The 22,861-nt window shown below is 40.9% G+C and overlaps 1 protein-coding gene across 3 annotated transcripts in view; it reads left to right on the plus strand.

Moving 5' to 3' along the window:
* Positions 1 to 22,861, plus strand: part of ncapd3 (non-SMC condensin II complex, subunit D3) — an 82,634-nt gene that overhangs the window by 38,409 nt on the left and 21,364 nt on the right. For all 3 annotated transcript variants that reach the window (XM_086181435.1, XM_086181433.1, XM_086181434.1), the window contains exons 20-25: positions 4,056 to 4,163; positions 4,534 to 4,648; positions 5,396 to 5,491; positions 5,632 to 5,870; positions 20,388 to 20,467; positions 22,089 to 22,226. In XM_086181435.1, coding sequence (XP_086037561.1) covers positions 4,056 to 4,163; positions 4,534 to 4,648; positions 5,396 to 5,491; positions 5,632 to 5,870; positions 20,388 to 20,467; positions 22,089 to 22,226 — 776 coding nt within the window. The remainder of the gene's footprint in view (positions 1 to 4,055; positions 4,164 to 4,533; positions 4,649 to 5,395; positions 5,492 to 5,631; positions 5,871 to 20,387; positions 20,468 to 22,088; positions 22,227 to 22,861) is intronic.

Below are 22,861 nucleotides of genomic sequence, written 5' to 3' on the forward strand. Positions count from 1 at the left end.
AAGGGCCAGCTGGCAGCTCTGCTCTCAACTCTGCTCTCAGCGCTGACAGAGATGGCAGAGAGCGAGCAGAGAAGGGAGGGGTTCTTAAAGGGCCGGCTCTCAGCTCTGCAGTCACACTGGGCAGCGCACTGAGGCTCCTATCTCCTAAACTACAAGGCCTAGGGATTTGCCGATTACACCGTTGGATTGGGGCCGGTGTCAAGGACGCGGCCGTAGGCCGCGCGGGGGCTCAGGCCTTAACAATGCTGCTTGCAGCTTTAATGTTATGTTTGTAATGTTTATGTGCAGTCAAATCAGTCAGAGACTTTAGTTAAAATCCTAATTTGAGCTGATGTTGAGAAAACTCACGTAGCTTCTCACTTCCTTCTGTCCAACCACTGCACTGCTTACTCAGGGCATGGTATCCTACAGAACCCCCCCAGTGTTATGAGACTACAACCAGCCCTGCGTGTTATAGTGACTTACAGTAAGTGACATTTTCTAGGTTGGATTTAGTGACGTGGCTAAACGAAGTCCCAGGTGCAACATTGTTTAAGCTTTTAAGTTGGCTAGATAAAACAATAAAAACCTTCACAGTTGTTTTGTCATTGACATACACTTTGGACTTTATGATATAAAAGATGGAAAAAAAAATTCAAGTCCCCAATTTAACTTTAATGGTAGGCTTTCTCAGTGTTGAAAATATTGGCATTTGCATTAACAATTGCATTAAAAAATTAATATAAAAAATCATTCAGTTGTCTGATGAGAAACCTTAAAATCATCTTATTCAAATCACTATAGAGTAAAAGAAAACACCAAGCACACATAAATCAAAATTGATAAAAAAAAAACTAATTCTAAGTCCTTGATACAACCAGTTGCATAATGATCCTGAGCAAATTGTGCAGAAAACCGGCGGAATCCACTGAATCAGCGGACTCCATTGGACGGGATTGGGTTATCTGAAAATAGTCCACATCCACCAACTCTAATTAGCAAACACATCTTCAACAGGGTTGACAAAAAAAGTCTCCTTTTAAGACTTAGGCTCAATTGTAGGTGGCCATCTGTTTTGACCAGCTAGGGTGAAAGTGAACTGGACAGAAGGACAGAGACAGATAAGGACATAGAGGGACTGATTCGAAGAGAGGGACTGCAGGGAAGAGAGATTGATAGACAGATAGATGGGGACCAAGAAATAGACAGAGGCAGATATATAAGGACAGGGGAGAGGATGTTTGTGGACAAAAGCAAACAATCATGTCAATAGAAACAAGAATAATCAAATAGGGTACCATAAGTTCTTTAAGATATGAAAAGGTGACAAGTTTGAATAAAATTAATAAGTAAAATAAATAATTATAATAATAATTTTAAAGAATAAAAACAAAATAACAGAAATAATTAAAGCTGTAATAATTAAAACAAGTGTGCCGAATTTCAGTGAATTTCATGCAAGTTCAGGGGGTGAAATTAGATTATATGCCTAAGAACAGTCTAGTACCAGGTTTTGAATGGGTGCGTATGTGAAAACCGGCTCCGGGCCGTCTGGCCAAGCTGCCTCATGGGTGTTGGGGGGGGGGGCTGGGACACTGTTTAGTGTGTGTTTTTAGTGCTGCTAATGTGTTGCTCTGCCGAGCAAACATAATAAGGTCTTCGCCTGAAGTACCTTCAGGCTCAGGCCCTAATAAATAAAAAAATGAAAGGCATTGGAGTCTCACTCAATAGGTGAAGAGGTCCTGCTGCAGCCCCATATCTGAGCTACCACCAATGGGTGCAATTTTTGCTCTCTTTCAAGAGATCAATTCCCCAGCTTTCTCCTGAGGTGAAGGTGCAAGCTCAGGTGGTAAGATAGTGTCCATTGTTGAAACACTTGCATCTTTTAACAGCCTGAGCGATCCTACACCAATCATAGACACCATTATACAGGGTCTGCATATTCTACGATTGCATTTTCACGATGAGCATAATCCGTCTCTCAAGTGATATACTCTGGAGCTGGTTACAAGGTATACACAACTCTGCCTTAGCGAACTGCCACACTGAAGTACTTCACAGTGATTTTATTTAGAGATCAATGCATTTTGATGGTAGCTGCTTCAGTTCTCTGTTCATTTGTGCTGTGCTTTTAGAGGCACTCCCTCGCTGATTACCGTATTTTCCGCACCATTAGGCGCACCGGATTATAAAGCGCAGTCTTAATTACAGGGTTTATTTCTGTACTTAAACCACACATAAGGCGCACCGTGTTATTAGGCGCATGCTAAAACGTACAGTAAAAAACGACAAAGAAAGTAAAACGGTGTGGTTCGGCACTTTTATTGAACAAAGTAGTCATTCTTCTTCCACAAAACCATCAAAGCTTTCATCCTCTGTGTCAGAATTAAACAGCTGAGCCATTTCAGTTTCCAACATACCGATTTCCTCTTCTCCATCAGAATCAGACTCACCGAAGGGGTCAGCTGCTACGTTGATGCCGGCTTTGACAAAAGCTCTTAAAATTAATGAAGGCGGTATCGTAGCCCATGCGTCTACAATCCACCCGCATATGGTCGCATAACTTGCCCGCCGCTGCCTCATCGTCTTTGTAAAAGAATGTTCGCCTTCCGTCATCCAGCGCTCCCACGCAGCCCGCAATTTGACTTTAAAAGCCCTATTCACACCAACGTCCAGCGGCTGAAGTTCTTTCGTGAGTCCGCCCGGGATGATGGCAAGCTCTGAGTTTACCTGCTTAATGCGTTGTTTTACGCTCTCTGTTAGGTGGGCGCGCATGGAATCACATATAAGCAGAGACGGTGAAGTGTGAAAAAACCCATCTGGCCTCCTAACATACACTTCGCTCACCCATTCTTTCATTTTTTCTTCATCCATCCAGCCCTTTTGATTTGCCTTTACCACAACTCCGGCCAGAAACGCTTCTTTTGGCACCGTCTTTCTCTTAAAAATCACCATTGTCGGCAATTTCTGTCCGTTTCCCAGGCAGCCGAGAACCACGGTGAACGAAGACTTTTCGTGCCCCGTCATTCGTATCGCAACCGTACTGGACCCCTTTTTCGCTACGGTATGTGTCAAAGGGATGTCGAAAGTCAGCGGGATCTCATCCATGTTAGTGATGTGGCTGGGGGCGATGTTTTTGCCGTTGATCTTGTCACGGCAGTAGCTGCGGAAGATGGCCGCCCTTTCCTGGTAATCCGCGGGAAGTTGCTGCGCCACGGTTGTTCTCGCGTGTATAGAGAGATGCCGCCTCCGCATGAAGCGAAAACACCAAGACGGACCTCCTTGGAAGTGCTCAATGTTCATTTCCTTAGCAATCGCTTTGGCCTTTAGTCGAATGGTGACTGTAGATACGCCCCTTCCTGCTGTTCGCTGTTCCAAAACCCACTGTTCCACTCAATCTTCCAGCTCGGGCCACCTTGCTTTGTTTCCGCGGAAACTCAGCTTCGACTTCTTAACCTGGCGCAGTTCACTTTCTTGTTTCCTCCACTTTCTCACCATAGACTCATTCACATTAAACTGTCTTGCTGACGCTCTATTGCCATTTTCAGCCGCATATTCGATGGCCTGCAGTTTAAAGTGAACCTCATATGCGTGTCGCTTGCTCGGTGCCATTTTAGGGGGTCCTTACACAACTATCGGTAACAGCGATTTGCGGCGCACCTCTGCTGTACATTAACCATAGGTGTGCCGCTAATCAATGGGTGGGGCGTTTGACGTAGTGCACCCACCTAAGGCGCACAGCAGATTTTGGAATTCGGTCCACACATAAGGCGCACCGTCGATTTTTTTTAGAAAATTTTAGACTTTTAGGTGCGCCTTATGGTCCGAAAAATACGGTAAGTTCCAAAGGGGAGCGAACATTTGCATCATGACTCAGAGACTGTTGCATGCAAAACAAACACTTGCATATGTGCAGTTCCATGAAAAATCAAATTTAAGGGAAATATCTAACAGTAAAGCTGAGCTACATCAGCATTTTCACATCTTGTTATTTCGATCAAGCAGAACATGCTAAGCTCAAATTCTCAGGTGTGCTTACTTTCGTGTTTCAGTAGAACTTTCTCTCTTTTCCTCAGGAATTTCTGAACCATCATTGTGGTGAGCTGGTGTCAGTCTGTGAGGCTTACATATCTGGCATCATCCTGAGCGAAAGTGGAGCCCAGAACCTTAATGAAGATTTAATGGTGAGAACAATCCATGCACCTCCATTTTCTGTCATTTTTCCTTAATACACAGAGATTATTTATTTATTTGTTACTACTACCACTGTGGTAATAAAGTTTCCATTTGCTGGTGATCTGTGACCTGACCAAGTTGTAGGCAGACAGTGCTTAAAACCAGGATGTCAGTGTACAGACAGGGTCACCTAATTGGTAGATTTCAACCATTTCCGATTTTATCCAAGTGTGTTTTTAGATGTGTTCAAGAGTAGCAACCTCTGTGTTTGATTAATATTTACAAGTCAGAACACACAAGTTTGACTTCTTCAAATATGGTTGAGTGTTAAAGGTAGAACTGTTCCTGTCATCTAAGTGAACATTTTATGTCTTCCAGATAAAATACCTACACACTTTGGGAGTAGCATCACTCCACTGTCCTGCAAGGGTGACCAAGAGGATGGTCTTGCTGGTGGAATCTGTCCTTACCACACATTCTGACAAACTTGCAGGTTATAACGCACAATTGACATTCAAAGCCCCATTACACTGGAGGAAAACTAACCCTAAAACTCATTTAAAAAAAAGTTTGTCTCTTCAGTGGATAAGGGGTTCAATTTACGCACATTTCAGGGCAGAGCTTTCATTCTAGTCTATCATTTTAGTCACATCATTGGAAAATTCCATTATACTCAGTCATTTCAGTTTCCTTTTTTTTTTTTTATCAAGACATAAACATGTAGCCTATTTTGTAACATGTAATTTTCAAATATTTATGTCACATAACAGTGAATATTGGTCAAGTGCATTTCGACCAAAATTATTTTTTGATTTTAGCTCAGTTTGATAGATATTTGAAGATTGTGTCAATAGAAAGGGAATTTGATTTTTTTTAAGAAATTTAGTCACAATTTGAATTTTGATTGAAAAAAAAAATTTTTGAGTCACGTCATTTGACTTTGAGTTACCAAAATATACCGTAATGTGAATCAAATCATTTTAATTTTTAAGACTGAAAGCAGAATCTGAAAGACATAAACTGAAAGTATTTCATTAGGTTGGAACTTAATTCAAAACTATTCAGTAGTCACTATTCATATTCAGTTTACTGAGAAACACATTCTGATGACACAAAAGCTGTAGTCATTCAATGGAATTCAATGAAAAAGGCCACACAAAGTGCAACATGAAAATACTTGGTTTTCCATGGTAAGATGGTTGACTTTGCTTTTGTTGTCTTTTCTGGTTGTAACTGATAGACTGTCAGGAAGAGATTCCTGCTTCTCTACCCCTGTCTCAGTTCAAAGCAAGCTCTTTGCCTACCAGAGTAAGAGCACATGGAGTCATCACATTAGGTAACCTCTGCTCTTGCTTTACACATTTTAAAAGTAAGAGATGTCGTTAGCATGACTTGTGACATGTATCACAGTAAAACTGAATAGTTAATTCATCATGACCTCCACCTTCTGTCTCACTTTTTCTCTGACTGGATCAGGTAAGCTGTGTCTACAGCATGAGGTACTAGTCCAGAAGTATCTGCCAGTGTTTGCCCGGGAGCTAGAGGTCAGCACAGAAGTTGCTGTGCGCAACAATGTGGTGGTGATCATGTGTGACCTTTGTGTTCGATACACCAACATAGTGGATCACTACATCCCCAACATTTCCACCTGTCTCCGAGATACTGAAGCAGTCATCAGGGAGCAGACTCTCATCATGCTGACCAACCTCCTCCAGGTAGGAATGGTTCGACAGCACTCTTGTGTATATGTGTGTGTGTGTGTGTATATGTATATGTGTATATGTATATATATACATGTGTGTGTGTGTGTGTGTGTGTGTGTGTGTGTGTGTTAGACCTGTCAGTCGATTGAAAAAATTAATCCGATTACTCGCATGGTTTTCCATAGTTAACTCACGATTTATCACATATTTTTTATCTGCTCTAAATCTACCTTACACTGATATTTTTCATTTTTTTAATCAATCATATCAACATAGGAGTAGGCAAATTGTTGCTTTCTGCAAATGCAGCATGTTTATTAATGTTGGAGCAATGTACTGTCCAGAAGTACAAACAAAACCAAAGATCCATCCATCCATCCATCCATTTTTTTCCGCTTATTCCTATTAAGGGTCACGGGGGGGTGGAGCCATCCCAGCGGCTACAGGTGAGAGGCGTGTTCACCCTGGACAGGTCACCAATCCATTGCAGGGCCAACATATATAGACAAACAACCATTCACACTCACATTCATACCTACAGTCAATTTAGAATCTTGATTAACCTTGTCCCCAATTGCATGTCTTTGGACTGTGGGAGGAAGCTGGAGTACCGGAGAGAACCCACGCATGCACAGGGAGAACATGCAAACTCCACACAGAAAGATTCCGTGCCTGAGCCGGGACTCAAACCTGGAACCTTCTTGCTGTGAGGTGACAGTGCTAACCACTGCACCACTGTGCCGCCCCAAAACAAAAGATGCACAGGGTAAAAAAAAATAGCCCAACAAATATAACAGTAATCATTACTAGTCCTAACTGAAGTACTTGAACTATTAAGCCATTAACACAAAAAGGATGACCCTTATACATTGCATCAAACTGTGATGCACAGAATAAATTAAATAAAAATAATGAATAAAGTGTTCATTAAACAGGGGGCAGTGCAATACAGAACGGGACTCAAATGATATAGTGGGGATATTGCGGGTGGTGGACGCCTCCAATGGTCTCCGTCATGCCAAACAATCCAGCGTGGTTTGATTTACGCCAGAAGGGAGCAGAGGGCTCTCTGCATCAGCTGTATGCTTCGTGGACAAGTCATACTTGAAGACTGCTTGTACTGCGGTGGAAACTAAATTCAGCTTTACAGTGTATGCATATCACTTGTTTCCTGTCGAGACTGCCATCTGGCAGGACTTTGAAGTTGAACTTTCCATTTAAAACTGACGTATTCCTTTCCAAGTTAGTCCTACCTTAATGCTCATCTGCTCTCGTTTTTTTGTTTACAAGCTGCAACTGGCCTGCATCTCGCGTTTATAACGAGTGGTGCGTTCACTTCTGGTTTTCCACAAACTACGGCATGACCAAAGGATCAAAAAGCACTGTGGGCGTTAATCACAATAAAAAAAAAAAATCGGGGATAAAGGGACATTGGGTTAACTAGTTAATAAAGCGTTAGCAGCGGTGATGGGAGGCAAGTGAGGCCATGCCTCACCTGTCATCATGGAAAGAAAAAAATGTAAATTGAAAAAAAATACATGTAATTATTGTATTTATCCTTTGATTTGTACTATAAAGTTATTTTGATTTTAACTAAACCAGTTTTAAGTTATTTTTTATTCAAAATCACAGATTTTTCATATTTATCGTTCAAATATTGAGTAGAGACATGCGGTGAGGCACCAGGCAGCTGAGCCTCACCAGGGATTGCGCAATGACTCGGCTAACTGTGCTGCATGCTACGCAGTGAGCCCGTATTGCTGTCTCTTTCTATGTCGCTATAAAAAGGTTCAAATACTTTTGCTATATAAACGACATTTCTATAGTTAAGCTGGTGAATATAATGTATAGTGTTTTTGTCGAAAACTGTAATGGTGTGTACCGTGTTTCTTGTGCTGAGCGATCATAAAACGGCTGCGAAAAGGTGCCGGGTGAGGCACGCAGTTCTCCTGCCTCATGGAGGAGGTGCTAGTGAGCCCAGGGATTCTGCTTGTGCCTCCTCCGCTCCACTGCAGAATAAGTGACAGCGAGCAACAATTTACTGTAAGGAAAGTCAAGTCATTCAGTTATTGTTTTTCTCCTGAGTGGCCGTAATGTCACAATGGAGGATTACATTTCTAAGCTAAAACAATTTTCTAAATTGGATTTTTAATCGAAGTAGGAGGTTCACGCTAAGTATCCAAAGCGCTGAAGAAGCTATGGCAGACAAAAGCCAAAACATGGAGAACATTTTTTACATATATATATATATATATATACATATATATATATACATATATATACATATATACACACATATATATACATATATACATATATACACACATATATACATATATATATATATACATATATATAATATACTGTAATATATATATATATATATATATATATATACTGTATAATATACATGGATGGATGGATCTTTTGTTTTGTTTGTACTTCTGGACAGTACATTGCTCCAACACTGATAAACATGCTGCATTTGCAGTAAGCAACTATTTGACTACTCCCATGTTGATATGGTTAATAAAAAAAAAAGAAAAATATCAGTTTAAGGTTGAGTTAGAGAAGATCAAAAATATGTGATTAATCGTGAGTCAACTATGGACAGCCATGCGATTAATCGGATTAAGTATTTTTAATTGACTGATATGTCTAATATATATATATCATATTTATATATATAATATATATTCATATATATCATATATATATCATATATATATGTCATATATATATATATATATATATATATATATATATATATCATAAAAAATAATACATTAAACAGCTTTTTATGTCATGGGTTAAAAATGAATGACTGAAAATGTCATTCATTTATGAGCGGTACCGCCAACTGCGTTCCAAGGATAAAGAGTTACCAAAGCAGAAGTGCAAAGTCAGGTCAGGTTTGCTAGCTGGGTTAAATTTGCTGTAATTTGTCATAACCTATTATTCAGAATCCCCCGCCAACCAGGGCTCAGTCTGAGGCAGTCTTGCCCACTGCTGCAGTATCATGTATCAGTATAAGGGAAAATAATATGCAAATTAGCATGCATATTAACTACAAGAGAGTTGAGGTAATTAAGAATAATCATAATAATGAACCTGACAATTCAGAATGCAGGAGAAAGTAAAATAGAAAAGAAAGTAAATAAGTGAGGTGTGAGGGTTATTGAATTAGGTGAGTAACTGTTAATTGCATGTTTCTACATGGTCTGATTGCATTGAGGTGTATTTATGTTTTTAAGTTAGTAATACATACAGGACTTGGGGGAAATGGATATAATCAAAATGTTTTTACTTAAAGTGTCAGAGTTAACACAAACATAAAAGTGCTCCCTGGATTCTCAATCCTTGATCTCGATCCCTATTTTCTTTTGTTTTTTAAAATTATCTTTTTATTTGGAAAGGCAAATCTCCATCGCAGACAGTACAGACATATCAGCATTTTCCTTCCAAAACAAAATAATTCACATGGATGGACTCAGAAAATAGAGAAGGGTTTGATTTTGGCACCTTTCCTCAATTTTCAAGTAAGAATTATTAATTTTATTAATTTGAACAGTAACACAAGAAAAGCAAACTGGGGAACGTGCACCTCAGGACGTCAGAAAGCAACACACAGAAAAAGAGAGCTAGGTGACATACAATACATTTAAGAATCAGTCAAAGTCGGACCGAACTTGTTTCACGTACTCAGTCCATTTACTCTAGATCCTATAGAACTTTTCTTATTCCACTTTAAGGGAAAAAGATATCCTTTCCATAACGTAAATCTCAAGGATGATTTTAATCCATGCTTCTATAGTGGGAGGTTCTTTTGTCAACCACTTCCTCGTGATTGATTTTTTACTGGCCGCCAACAACATAGCCAAGAGCTTTTTATCATCATTGTTCAACGTGCCTCACAATAAATTGCCCAAATACACAGTCTCACAGTTAAACAGAATGTCGCTGTGTACAGTACAATGTACGCTGAACGCACTTTTATTATACTTGTTAACCCCCTCCCAGTACGGTTTTATTACCGGGCGATCCCAAAAGACATGGAAGTGGTTGGCACCACTAGACCCACAGAGTCTCGAGCAAGCATCTCCCGTTACCCCGGTGCCATTTTTAAGTTGGTGTGATTAAAAAAAAACCTTACAATGTTTTTCCAGCAAAATTCTCGCGACATGTTTGACCCAGGTGAAAACCACTGTAGCTGGTATATTTTCTCACAACTCTCCCTCATTCTCCCATTTCTTCTTAATGTACTCCGTATTCTCCTTTTTAGACAATTGTATTGCATCGTATAATTTGGAAATAATCTTGTTACCGGATCCGGGTTTCCATCCATCCATCGTCATCTTCCGCTTATTCCTACACATTAAGGGTCGCGGGGGGGCTGGAGCCGATCCCAGCGTCAACGGGCGAGAGGCGGGGTACACCCTGGACAGGTCGCCAGTGGATCCGGGTTTCGTTAACTACAAAAATACCTCCATGAACCCTTGTTCGCCCCTTATTAACTCCTCTTTAAGATTACTTTCAAAATCATGCCTCACTTGCAGGTACCTGAAAAAAATCCTCTCTCCCCAAACCATGATTCTCTTGTAGGGCCCCAAAACTCTGGAATGTCCCCTTGTGAACAAATGAATAATAGGTAGTCAACCCCTTTGAGATCCAAGCCTTAAATCTATTGTCGATCTTATTTGGTGTGTGGCAAGCGGGGGTTAAAGGGGGGGGGGGATTATTTTATTAATTACCAGTTGCCAACAACACCACTCCAGGACTTTCACCTGGAGAATAGGTTAACCCTGTTAAACAGTGGTTAAGGTACGCAAGCTCGTCTGCCAATGAGGGCTTGAGACAGGGGTTCAGTTACAAATTCAATTATTTCTATTAACAGTAATATATTTTTTTTATTTTTCAATAAAATGTTTCACACTCACACATTCACATTCATACTCACACACATCTCACTGACAAAGCAATAGCAAAATTAGATTAAATTGACTGGATACTTAAAGCTAAGCAAACACAAATGCAAGCAAAAGAAAACGGCAAATAGCAAAGAAACAAAATTTAAAAAATAGCAAAGAAACAAAATTCTTCAATAAACATGCCAAAACAATTAAACCCAAATGCTAATAATTAAACCAAAAAAAAATAAACATGCAAAGCAACCCACACAAAACAAGAATAAGAACAAAACTAACAAAAATGATAGCAAAACTAATTTAACCTCAAGCTTTGCAGTTAGGATGAGATGAATGGGGACATGCAGTTGTTAAAATGCAGTCCGATTGTCCCTTTAAAACTGTTAGAATATTTACATTGATCACCACCCAGGGTAAAGATGTCAAAACCTTACTGCCGGAACCACACAGTGGGTGTTGTAAGTTTGGATGTAGAGTTAGATGATGGTGTTCACCAAGTCACATCAACAGTGGCAAAAAAGTAGCCAGCCGACAGCAGCACAAGGGGGGGGGTGCGTAAGCAGAACCTGCCCGCACCTATGTTAAACCGTTAGGGGTTGAATGCACATCAAAGGTGAGGACGAAAGCCGTCTGAATCACAGCGACACAATCACAGCCTGACAGCTCAACAGCTGATTGCGCTTGGCTGCAGCGCACGTGAGGAGGAACGGGAGAGAAGCTTTAGGATCCCATGATCAAAGCTCAATGACAGAACGGGACAATTTCCAGCCAGAACTGTATTCAGGAGATAAAAGCTGATGTTGATGGCGACCACAAAACTTGAAAACCAGCATAACAAGGCACGAGGCTAAAACATACCAGAGAGGAGCGAGCTGAGAGATCCGGCAGCGAGGCGATCAGGTGAGGCGAACAGGTGCAGCGATGAGGGGAAGGGCGGAGCACCCAGCAACCTCCCAGCAAGAGGGCTCCCGGTGCGCAACCACCTACCTTTATAGACTGTGCCCACAGCAGAGATAGGCTGCAGCTGCAGCACTAATTACAGTTGCAGCTAGATTGAAGGCCCATACTGCCACAGGTGCAAAGTCCAAGTCGTAGGCACACCACCTCATCATTTAAGATGCGCCACTCACTCCGCAATGTTTGACTATTTCCTGCCAGGGCCTGAAAAAACTGCCAGTCACAGGGCCGTCGAGGCTTACCTGCTCTCTCCGCAATTTGTCATCACTCAGCAATGCTATTATTGGTATTCCCTTTATCTTCGTACCCTTTATGTCCTTCCATGCGGCATCATATGTTGGCAAGCACAAGCAGACCAAAGGCCTCATTTGAAGATAGTATTCCCATAAAAAGGGAAAGCTCCCCCCCCTTTGTTTACTCAATTGTAGTGTCCTAAATTTAATTCTGGCCCTTTTCCCTTGCCACAATGACCTCGTTATTAATCGGTCCCATTCTAAAAACTGCTTAGATGATACCTTGACTGGCAGGCATTGAAAAAGGTATAGCAAACGCGTAGGAACGTTCATCCTGATTGATTCTATGCGGGCACTTAGACCCAAAAGGGGATAACATTCTATCTATGCATATCGAGCTTTACTTTGAAGTTAGCAAGCCGTAATTGATGTCATATAATCTCGTCAGATCCCTTGGCAGTGAGACAACCAAATATTTGATGGACCCTGCCTCCCAATTCCAATTATACATGGACCTAATTAAATATGGAGGATTGTAATTAAATATTAAGGCTTGAGGTTTGTTAATTTTATAACCCGAAATGAGACCAAATTCTCCAAGTAGCGAAATCAGTTTTGGGAGCATCTGTGTAGGTTGTGTGACACTTATCAGTAGATCGTCAGCAAACAAGGACAGTTTTTGCTCCCCAGATGGCATCTCCACCCCTTTTATGTCCTTTCTCTGTCTAATCAATTGACTCAATGGCTCTATAAATAATGTAGAAGCAGCAACGTACAACATCCTTGTCTCGTCCCTCTTTCTAAAGCAAATGAGTTGGATAAATCTCCATTGATTTTAATTCTAGCCGTTGGCCCATTGTATAGCGCTGTAAGCGTGTCTTATGAAAGCCAAATTTTGAAAGTACTTTATACAAAAATGACCACCTCACCGAATCAAATGCTTTCTCTGCATCTCGGCTCAAGACGAATGTCTCCATTTTGTGTTTTGTGACACATTCCATAACATGCAATGCTCTTCTGATGTTATCTTGGGTTTGTCTGTGTTTTACAAAGCCAGTCTGGTCCTATGTATTAGATTTGGTAAGATTCTTTCTATCCTCTTAGGTAATATGGAGGTAAACAGCTTATAATCATTATTCAGAAGACTAACAGGGCGATAATTTCCACACTCCAATTTGTCTTTCCCCTCCTTAGGAATAAGTGAGATCACTGCCTCCTTCCATAAGGAAGGAGTACTAGTATTTCGCAAAATCCAGTTGAATGTCTTAAACATTGGTGGAATCAGTTGATTTTGCATCTCTTTATACCACTCCGAAGGGAAACCATCTGTCCCCGGAGATTTCCTCCCTTTCATTCTCCTGATAGCTGATTTTCTTCTTTATCTTTGGGAGGTCTAACTGAGCCAGGAATGCATCTGTCCGATCATCATCACTCACTTTGGCTGAGAGTATAACACCTTAAATATTCATGAAAGCATTGTAGGATCTTCTCCAGAGCAATTTCAATATTATATATTATATTAGTTGTAGAATTTCTTATCTTATGTATTGTTCTTTCCACTTGCCGTTTCTGCAATCTATATGAGAGAAGTTTCAGCGATTTCCCACCTACCTCATAGTATCGCTGCTTCGTGAAAAGAAGCTTCTTCTGAATTTCTTGAGTATTCATCCCCTCTTTTTTAGGGCCTGAGCCTGAAGGCGAAGACCCTATTATGTTTGCTTGGCAGAGCAACGCATTAGCAGCACTAATTCTTTCCTAAGTTTCAAAATCTCAGATTTAATGTCATCTTTGAGAGACTTTGCATGGTCTTTCTGCAGTCTACACAAATCATCCACCAATTCTTTGAGTTTCCGTTCCCTCATGTTTTTTCTCATATGACAAGATGGCTATTATTTTATTCCTAATGACAGCCTTCAACGCATCCCAGATTAAGTCACTTCCTCATTATCATTATTGCCCAAGTACAACTGAATTTCCCTTTTAAATTTATCCATAATAATCGGGCTATTCAAAATATTCTAGTTCAATCTCCAGAGAGTAGATTTTTTCTTATTGATTAGTCAAACCGTCATATATATTGGGCCATGATCTGAAATCATACTGGTCCCATGTCACATTTATCCACCCTGAAATGTAATCAATGCGGGAACAGACATTGTGGGCGGCCGAGTAGTATGAATACTGACAAGTAGTGCGGTGCATGTCCCTCCACACATCCACAATCCCCACTTCGCGCCTCCAAGTATTCAATCTCCTACTGATGTTCCTCAAGCCTGATTTCCCATTTGATGAATTGATTTTAGGATTCAAAAGGATGTTGAAATCTCCCCCACATATCAAAATCCCCTGACTCTTTGCCATCAGATCCACTATATGTTTATAAAAAGACCAGTCACTGCCCGGAGGAACGTACACATTAAGAAAGCTCACAATCGTTCCCTCGATCCTACCTTTGGTCATAACAAACATTCTTATGTCATATGAATATCATATATCATATGATATCACATATCGTATGAATGTCATAACAGACATTCCTTGTCCTTATGCTCTGACACATGCTTATAATTCACAGCACTAGATATCAGAGTCGCTACTCCCCTCCCCGACCCATGGGGAGAAAAGTAAATGTGTTTATACCCTGATTTATCCAATTTAGCATGTTCAGTATCAGTGAGGTGTGTTTCCTGCAAAAACGCTATGTGGATCTTGTCCCTTTTCAATTTTGATATATATATACATTGAACGACTCTACTTTCAAGGAACTATCCTGCATCTACGTGAGTCCTTTGCCCTTCCCATGCAGTAACCCAGTGCGCTTCCCTCACCCCACAAGAACCAGCGGGGAACTGACAACAAACACATACAAAAACAAAATAAACTTGCTCAGTCCTTGTGACTCCCTATGTAGGGGTCCACCAACGTGACCCTGATGAGCCTCCCAAGGCGGCTCAAAGGGAAAATTCCCCCTCCGCGATCCAGAGGGAGGTGCCCTTACCTGCGTCAGTCGCATGGGAATAAAAAGGGAAAAGGAGAAACAAAAGAATGAGGTCGGTCCCGAACGAAGCAAGTTATTTCCCAATGCAGATCACCACCAGTCATAGTTTTTCAAAGTACTCCACTCGTAACTTCGTTGTCCTCAACCGTGAGATAAATTCTTCAATTCCCGTAGGGGGCTGGTGATGACCTCCTGAAGGCCTGGAGCTTCTCCTTGTAGCTCGTCTCCCGTCCAGCTTTGTTTGCGCTCTTCGTCGCTCGTCCGTCTACCCTCCTCAGGACAGCCGCTGCACTTGCTCCACAAGCGTCTGCCACGATGGCCGTCACGTCCTCCCCTTTCGTGTAATGAATCGCTCACTCTGTATGGGGAAATTTCTCTGAATTAGTTTGGTTCGACCAGGAGAGCTCTTGCTGTGCAGCCATCTTGACTACTTCCCAACCAGAAGTCTGGATTATTTAATTAGAATACTCTTTCACAACAAATTTTGTCAGTGGTACTGAAGATGACATTGGTCGTCTTCCTTCTGTGTAATATAGCCCTTTGCGGCAAGTGGAGAGAGAGAGAATAGTTGACTTTGACTAGTTAATGTTGCAGTCTGAAATGTGTGGCTAATTATTAATGAGATTGATTAATTCCTACAGGGGCTGCACGGTGGTGCAGTGGTTAGCACTGTGGCCTCACAGCAAGAAGGTCCCGGGTTCGAGTCCCTGCTCGGGCATGAGATCTTACTGTGTGGAGTTTGCATGTTCTCCCCGTGCCTGTGTGGGTTCTCTCCGGGTACTTCGGCTTCCTCCCACAGTCCAAAGACATGCAATTGGGGACTAGGCTAATTGAATACTCTAAATTGACCGTAGGTATGAATGTGAGTGTGAATGGTTGTTTGTCTCTATGTGTTGGCCCTGCGATGGACTGGCGACCTGTCCGGGGTTTACCCCGCCTCTTGCCCGTAGACGCTGGGATAGGCTCCAGCCCCCCCGCAACCCTTAATAGGAACAAGCGGAAGACAATGGATAGATGGATTTATTCCTACAGTGAATTTTGTGCATCTAGAGGAAGTAGACTAGTAGTACTAGAAGTAATATATCATCAGCACAGAGTTAAAGTTGGCATAGATTCATTTTATATCATGGTTTTGACGTCTTGTTCAAGTGGTTCAATGACAATAGCAAAAAGCAAAGGCGAGAGGGCATCCCTGTCTGGTACCCTGCACATTACACATACTGAAAAACAAAATGAACTTCAGTACTGCTGCACTTAACATCTGGAGGACAGACGTTATTATAAGTACTTCAATGATTGCCAATACTCTGAAGTCATTAATTTGATCACTCTAGCTGTGTGAGACTATCAGTTCTTTTTTTTTTTTTTGTGAACTGGACATTGTGTGCAGTGAAGCTAATTTGCACAGAGGTCAAGGGGCAAGTTTTGCCTAAATGCATGCAAATGCAACCAAGGACTGACCATCCATCCATCCATTCATCTATTTTCTTCCGCTTATCCTGTTAAAGTTCGCGGGGTGACTGGAGCCTATCCCAGCGGCTTTCGAGTGAGAGGCACAGTTCACCCTGGATGGGTCGCCAGTCCATTGCAGGGCTAACACATGTAGACAGACAACCATTCACACCCACAGCCATTCCTGCGGTCAATTTAGTGTATCCAATTAGCCTAGTCCCCATTTGCATGTCCCTGGACTGTGGGAGGAAGCCGGAGCACCCGGAGAGAACCCACGCAGGTACAGGGAGAACATGCAAACTCCACACAGAAAGACCCCGTTCCCAAGCCGGGACCCGAAAACCGTAACCCTCTTGCTGTGAGGCGACGGTGCTAACCGCTGCACAACCATGCCACCCGTAACCGAGGACAGAGGCTCAATATCAGGGCAATTGTCCAGTCTTGTCACATGGGGGCCTATCATTTATCATGTTCTTCTCCTCAGTGAATTTGTTTTTTCCCTGCATCCATGCTTGATTTACACTCCAGGACTCATTACAGTACTTAATTTGTATTCCCTTTCTCATGGCAGCAGCTTTTGTTGTGTATGTAGTGGAATGGTTTTGCCTCCGACCATTCACACAGGGCTTGCAGCATGCATTGCTGATGTGTCTGAAATTCAAGGATTGTGAGCTGGTATGTGGGAAATTCTTTAGTACTGTGATGGTACAGTGGGGCATTGACTACATCAGCTTAGCCCTTTACACAATAGCCACAACTCTTAAAGGGCATATCCTATATGAAATGGAATGTTGGAGCCATATTGCAAATCCACCTTCATAAAGTGAAGAAAAAGCTGACTGATTTTTCTTCACTTATTTATAAGTGGATCAAACTATGGACTAGATCTATGCCAGCTGTTAAATTGTGATCCATACCATAGAGGTTAACTATATTTATACATACTATATGCAGAAGTGTGAAAGAGTTCTTCATGATTTAGCATACGTTCTGAGATTAACCTAATAGCGAAAGCTCTAAGACAGCTTTGACTGTAATCATGGAATCTGGAGTTGCAACTCACAATGTTCTCCTTGTTCATAAAGATGCTGTAGTTGGTAAATATGAACTAGAGTACATTGCTGAATCCATCATTTGTATATGCTAGGAGTGAAACAAGACATCATTATCGGTTTCTGTTACTGTTCAATCCAAAAATGATTTCATGTCTGTATTTGATAACCCATAGTAAATCAGAGGTCTGTTTTTAAATTTTGTTAACAAATGAACTGCCTGGACCCAACCTCCATCACCCTAAAACTGTGTGAAATTGAACAAAAAGCAGTCGCTCCCACTTTCTCTCTCAATTTCTTCAGTTTGACTGGAAACCTGAATAGAAAGAAACAGCTTTTATTCACTTGTACTTCCTTTATTTCTTATTGTAAATGAAATGGCAACATTTTTGCCAATTATATTTTTGCTATTTTTCAAAACACCTTAACTAAAACTTTTTTTTAGTACACTAAGTGAACACATATTGCATATTAATTGGGATAATGACAGTTCCTTTGTGTTTGATATGAAATATATCCAAAAAAAACACACGTTTTTATTGATAAATAGATTATGTGGGTTTGAAAGCACCATAGCTGATAGGATGTCTCGCTATCTTCTAATGTCTTCAGCTGACAATGCTCTGCTAATTTCTCTAATTAAGTGTGCAGTGGATGAGGCTTAGAAGATTCAAGGGAATGTCAGTATTGTTCAATTTATGCTGTTGTAATGATTTTTTTGTTTAGTTTGGTGCAGACTTTGATTGCAGTATGTTGAATTTGCGTTTGTCCTGTTTGCTTATGTGGTGTCTGCTCCATACAGAAAGTAATTACATACTGATTGCACTTATTTACTGTAATCAATGTTCCAACTAAGCTGCGTGCTTGTGCAATCGCGCACTGCTCGCACATTCTTAGTGCACAAGAAAATCTATGCAGCACATATACTCAGTGAGTGACAGCTGTCCAGTCAATGAGACAATACAGTTCATTTACCCTATGCAGCCAATCATAGCATTGACAGTGCTTGTGTATGTGCCCTGCCCATATGCACCGTGGTGCTTTCACAGAATCTGTTATATGGGCCCTCATGCACAAATGAGCAATGCTCCTTTTTCTGGGAAAAAAATCCTCCTGGTTGCTTGCAGTGTCACTCCGTCAGCCATTCCTTCATTAGGCTTTCTATCATCCACCCTTTCATGTTGACTTTCATGAGGATTTCTTTCAGGAGTTTGTCTTGTGTTATAGTCATCCACTTAAAGATCACCATTGGTGGAAGTTTTTGTCCGGATGCTGTGCAGCTTGGAGCACAAGTGATATGCATTCTCTCATGGCCAGTTGTTTCAGCATGACGGGCAATTCACCTTTCTTCTTAACGGTCCTAGTGAGAGGCAGGTCAAACGTCAAAGGTACTTCATCCATATTTATGATCTTGTCTGGTTCGATGGAATACTTGGCTGTCTTTGTTTGAGTGAATTTGTGGAAGTTAGTCACTTTTTCCTCGTAGTCGGGAGGGAGTTGCTGACAGAGTCATCCGTGCCCTGATGGACAGGCCTTTTCGTCTCATAAATCTCAGACACTACGATGGTCCACCTCCAAAATCTTCAATCTTCTTTTGGTGGCGATTATTTTAGCTTTCAGTCAGATCTGCATGGTGGAAACACCTCAGCCGTCTGCTCTCTGTGTGTTCACCCAGAGAAGGTTTTCAAGTTTCGGCCATCTGCTTTTATTACCTCCTGAAGGCTTTTGCTGTCCTTTTGCTTTGAGTCAGTTCTTTACACCACCGTCTCCAATGTCTCAATATTGATTCATTCATGCTAAGCTTATGTCCAGCAGCTTTATTTCCTTCTTCGGCAGCCAGATCGATTGCCTTTAACTTAAAATCTGCATCATATGCATTTCTTTGTGTGTTTACCATGAGGATGTGTGGATGATGTGTTCAAAACCCAATCAGACTAGCTTCTTCCTCGGTGCATTATCTCACCTGTCCGTCTTGCTCTTGTGCTTCCTGCTAGAGTGCCCTTTGGAGACCGTTAGCCCGTAAAAATCTAATGATTAGCCACATCATTGTTTAGGCCACAGGGTTTAATGCGTGTGAAAAAGTAGCAGTTTATAGTCCGGAAATGATGGTTGTTAACTGGCCTTATTTTCTCTAGATGTTAAAATAATCTGCTTGGGTGTCACTATCAGTGCTGATCCAAAAACATATTTACATCTGTGTCCCAGAATATACAAGGGCCAAATGCAAAGAATTTTGGATGTTAGCCATATATGCCCTTCATCCCATTAAACCCTGGGTTAAATTCCTCACTTTCCTTCCTCTGCCAGTTTCCTTTTTCTAATATCTCCCGTCCCTCTTTCTCTTCACCTTCCCTTTTTTCCTGTTTAATAAACCACTAATTTGCTTTTCCATTCAAATTATTTTGGCAACTTAATCAAAATGTGGGAACTATTACAATGACTTTTGTGGGTTTTTAAATACGTTTTGCCATGTTTAATAAATATTAGCGTTAAAATTTTTCACAAATCCTTCAATTCCTTGAGGTTTTCTGAAAGACACTTTCACTTCATATTCTTTATTGACACCACTTTTAATGTGCAGTGACCTAATCATGAGATTATCAATTCTTCTGAAGTTCCCTCAGGACACCTGGGGATTTTTATCACTGTAGAATCAAAGCGCCTCTGGAGTTCAAAATACATTTGGATATTTATCATATTGGTCATGTTGTTCTTTTGATGTTGTGACTGGCCAAATGGTGCACCACTCTAAATGTTGGTAGCATCAGGAACTATTGGACCAAGAAAGCATTGTCATTTTTTTCTTTTGTAAGGATGTTCCAATGTATCCTATGTGATAGAAAATAAGTAATGAAATACAGAAGCCCATATGTTTTTCAATTTCTCTCTCTATCATAATTTTTTTTTCCTAGGAGGAATTTGTGAAATGGAAAGCTTCCCTCTTCTTCCGCTTCATGGTGGCACTGGTTGACCCAGTCCCTGCTATTGCCAGGTAAATTATGTTGTTTTGTGTTATTTTTTAAGACCAAAACAATTTTATCGTACCTTGATATAGATTATACAGTCTCAAAATGCACTGCAGGGATGGAAGACATTGTTGTCAATTTTATTTGTATGTTGCCAAATCACAACAAAAGTTATCTTTACAGTAAATCAGTCTGAAACCAGTCTGTTTTAATTTATTTTGTATGAAAAGACCCAGCAATTTCCCACGAGTAAACATGTTTGCTACAGCATAATGAAAAACTTTAAAATGGCAGAGTTGTCGAGCAGACCCAGGCATTATGAGGGCAACTAGTTTCTTTGACTGGTTAGGGTGAAAGAGAGGGGGACAGATATAAATAAGGAAAGGGGGCTAGAAACAGGAAAAAGAGGGGCAGACATGAAGACAGCCTCAGACAAGACAAGATTTGACAAACAGGAATGGATGAAGAAAGACAGATAGAGGTAGATCGGCAAAGACAGAAGGAAAAAGAAGAATGGGGAGACTTAAGCCCCTTTCACACTGCACCAAAACGCGGACGAACACGAGTGTTTGGGCACTCTGAAAGGGTCAACTCGGCATTTTGACCTGCGTCCACCAACCCTCCAAGCGTCCCGTGTGTTTAGCGGCTTGCCTTGGCTCTGCTCGGCTCACCTGCGGTGTGAAAAAGGCAACCCTGTGTTGTCTCAGGTTTCCAGCGATATGACCCGTTGACATAAATGTACTGTAATGATGACATTGTCAGTGGGATGACGTACAAGACAGAAAAACACAGGCATGCAGCTCTCACAGCGGGAGCTTAGACCCGCATCTGCTGGAAGCTTGAATGTTTCCTAATGCCGAGCAAACGCGGGTACAAAAACCCGCTTTGACACTCGTGTTTCAGTGTGAAAGGGTAATTAGACACACAACAACAAACAGTAATGACAACAGCAGCAATAATAGTAAAATGCAGCTAACAGTAACATTTACACCTACCACAACAAACTCAAGCATACTGCGAGTCTAAGTGTCAGTATTAGTACAGTTATCATTCTGACAAAAAATGATGAATTAATGCAGATATTAATATTTTACAGGGAGCTAGTACAGGGAAGCCAATAAAGGAACAATGTGATCTCTTCTATGAATTGTCAGTATACGCACAGTAACATTTTGGACCAACTGGAGAGTCTTTACAGACATTCGGGCAACGTGATTGTTGGAAATTACAGTAATCCAGACTGGAAGTAACAAGTACAATTAAGGGGGAATTCTTTGATTTCTTGTGAAATACATGGAGGATCAAGGTTTTTCTGTCCCTCTGGGTGCAGCTTTCTTTATATTGCATTTGATGTATCACAAAGAATTTTAATAGCTCTCCTGGTTGTTGCTTTGTGCTAAATAATAACAAAATGTTTTTATAGAGTAAAGGTGGCCTTTACAAGCATGAAGGGACAATCTATACCTGATTTATTTTAATTTCCAAGGCAAAGTGTCATATGTCACAGTGCACATATATTTTCTTGTGTATAAGGGCACACTTAGACTATGAACCAATTAACAAGATGGACCTTATTTAATGGTGGTCAAAGAACCTTAATGTACCACATAATCAAATCTGAGTGAATCCTCTTTCTGTCTGCTCCAGTTTGTGTGAATACTGTCTGCTCTGCCTGTTGCTAAAGAAGAACCCAGAAATGTTCAGCCAGTATTTCATTGAGTGCATCTTCCACTTCAACTCCTACAGCAAGCACAAATCCTATAACAAGTTTCCTCAAAGTGAGAGGTAAAACGCCAAAAGGTTTAACTCAATCTGATTATGTGTGTGTAACCAAACTTGTCATTATGTATTTGGTATTTGTGTGTGTGTGTGTATGTATGTATATGTATATGTGTGTGTGTGTGTGTGTGTGTGTGTATATTACAGTTCGGCCCAGAAATATTTGGACAGTGGCACAATCTTCATGATTTGGTCTATCCATGCCACAACATTGGATTTGAAATGTAACAACTACAACGGCATTGAAGTGCAAACTTTAGGGTTTAATTCACGGTGTTGAACAAAAATATATGATTAAACATGTAGGAATTGTAGCTATTTTTATACAAATGCTCCTCATTTCAGGGGCTCAAAAGTAATGGGACAAAGAAACATAACCCTTAGTAAAATGTTACTTTTCAATATTTTGTTGAGAAGCCTTTGCAGGCAATGACTGCCTGAAGTCTGGAACCCATGGACATCACCAAATGCTGGGTTTCCTCCTTGGTGATGCTTTGCCAGGCCTTTACTGCAGCTGTCTTCAGTCTTTGCTTGTTTATGGGTCGTTCTGCCTTAAGTTTTGTCTTGAGCAAGTGAAATGTATGCTCAATAGTGTTGAGCTCTGTGATTGACTCGCCATTGCAGAATATTCCACTTCTTTG

The sequence above is a fragment of the Aulostomus chinensis genome, chromosome 16 (genome assembly GCF_037954235.1).
Source record: "Aulostomus chinensis isolate RoL2024-O1b breed Wild chromosome 16, RoL_Achi_v1.0, whole genome shotgun sequence".
In the NCBI taxonomy this organism is placed as follows: Eukaryota; Metazoa; Chordata; class Actinopteri; order Syngnathiformes; family Aulostomidae; genus Aulostomus; species Aulostomus chinensis.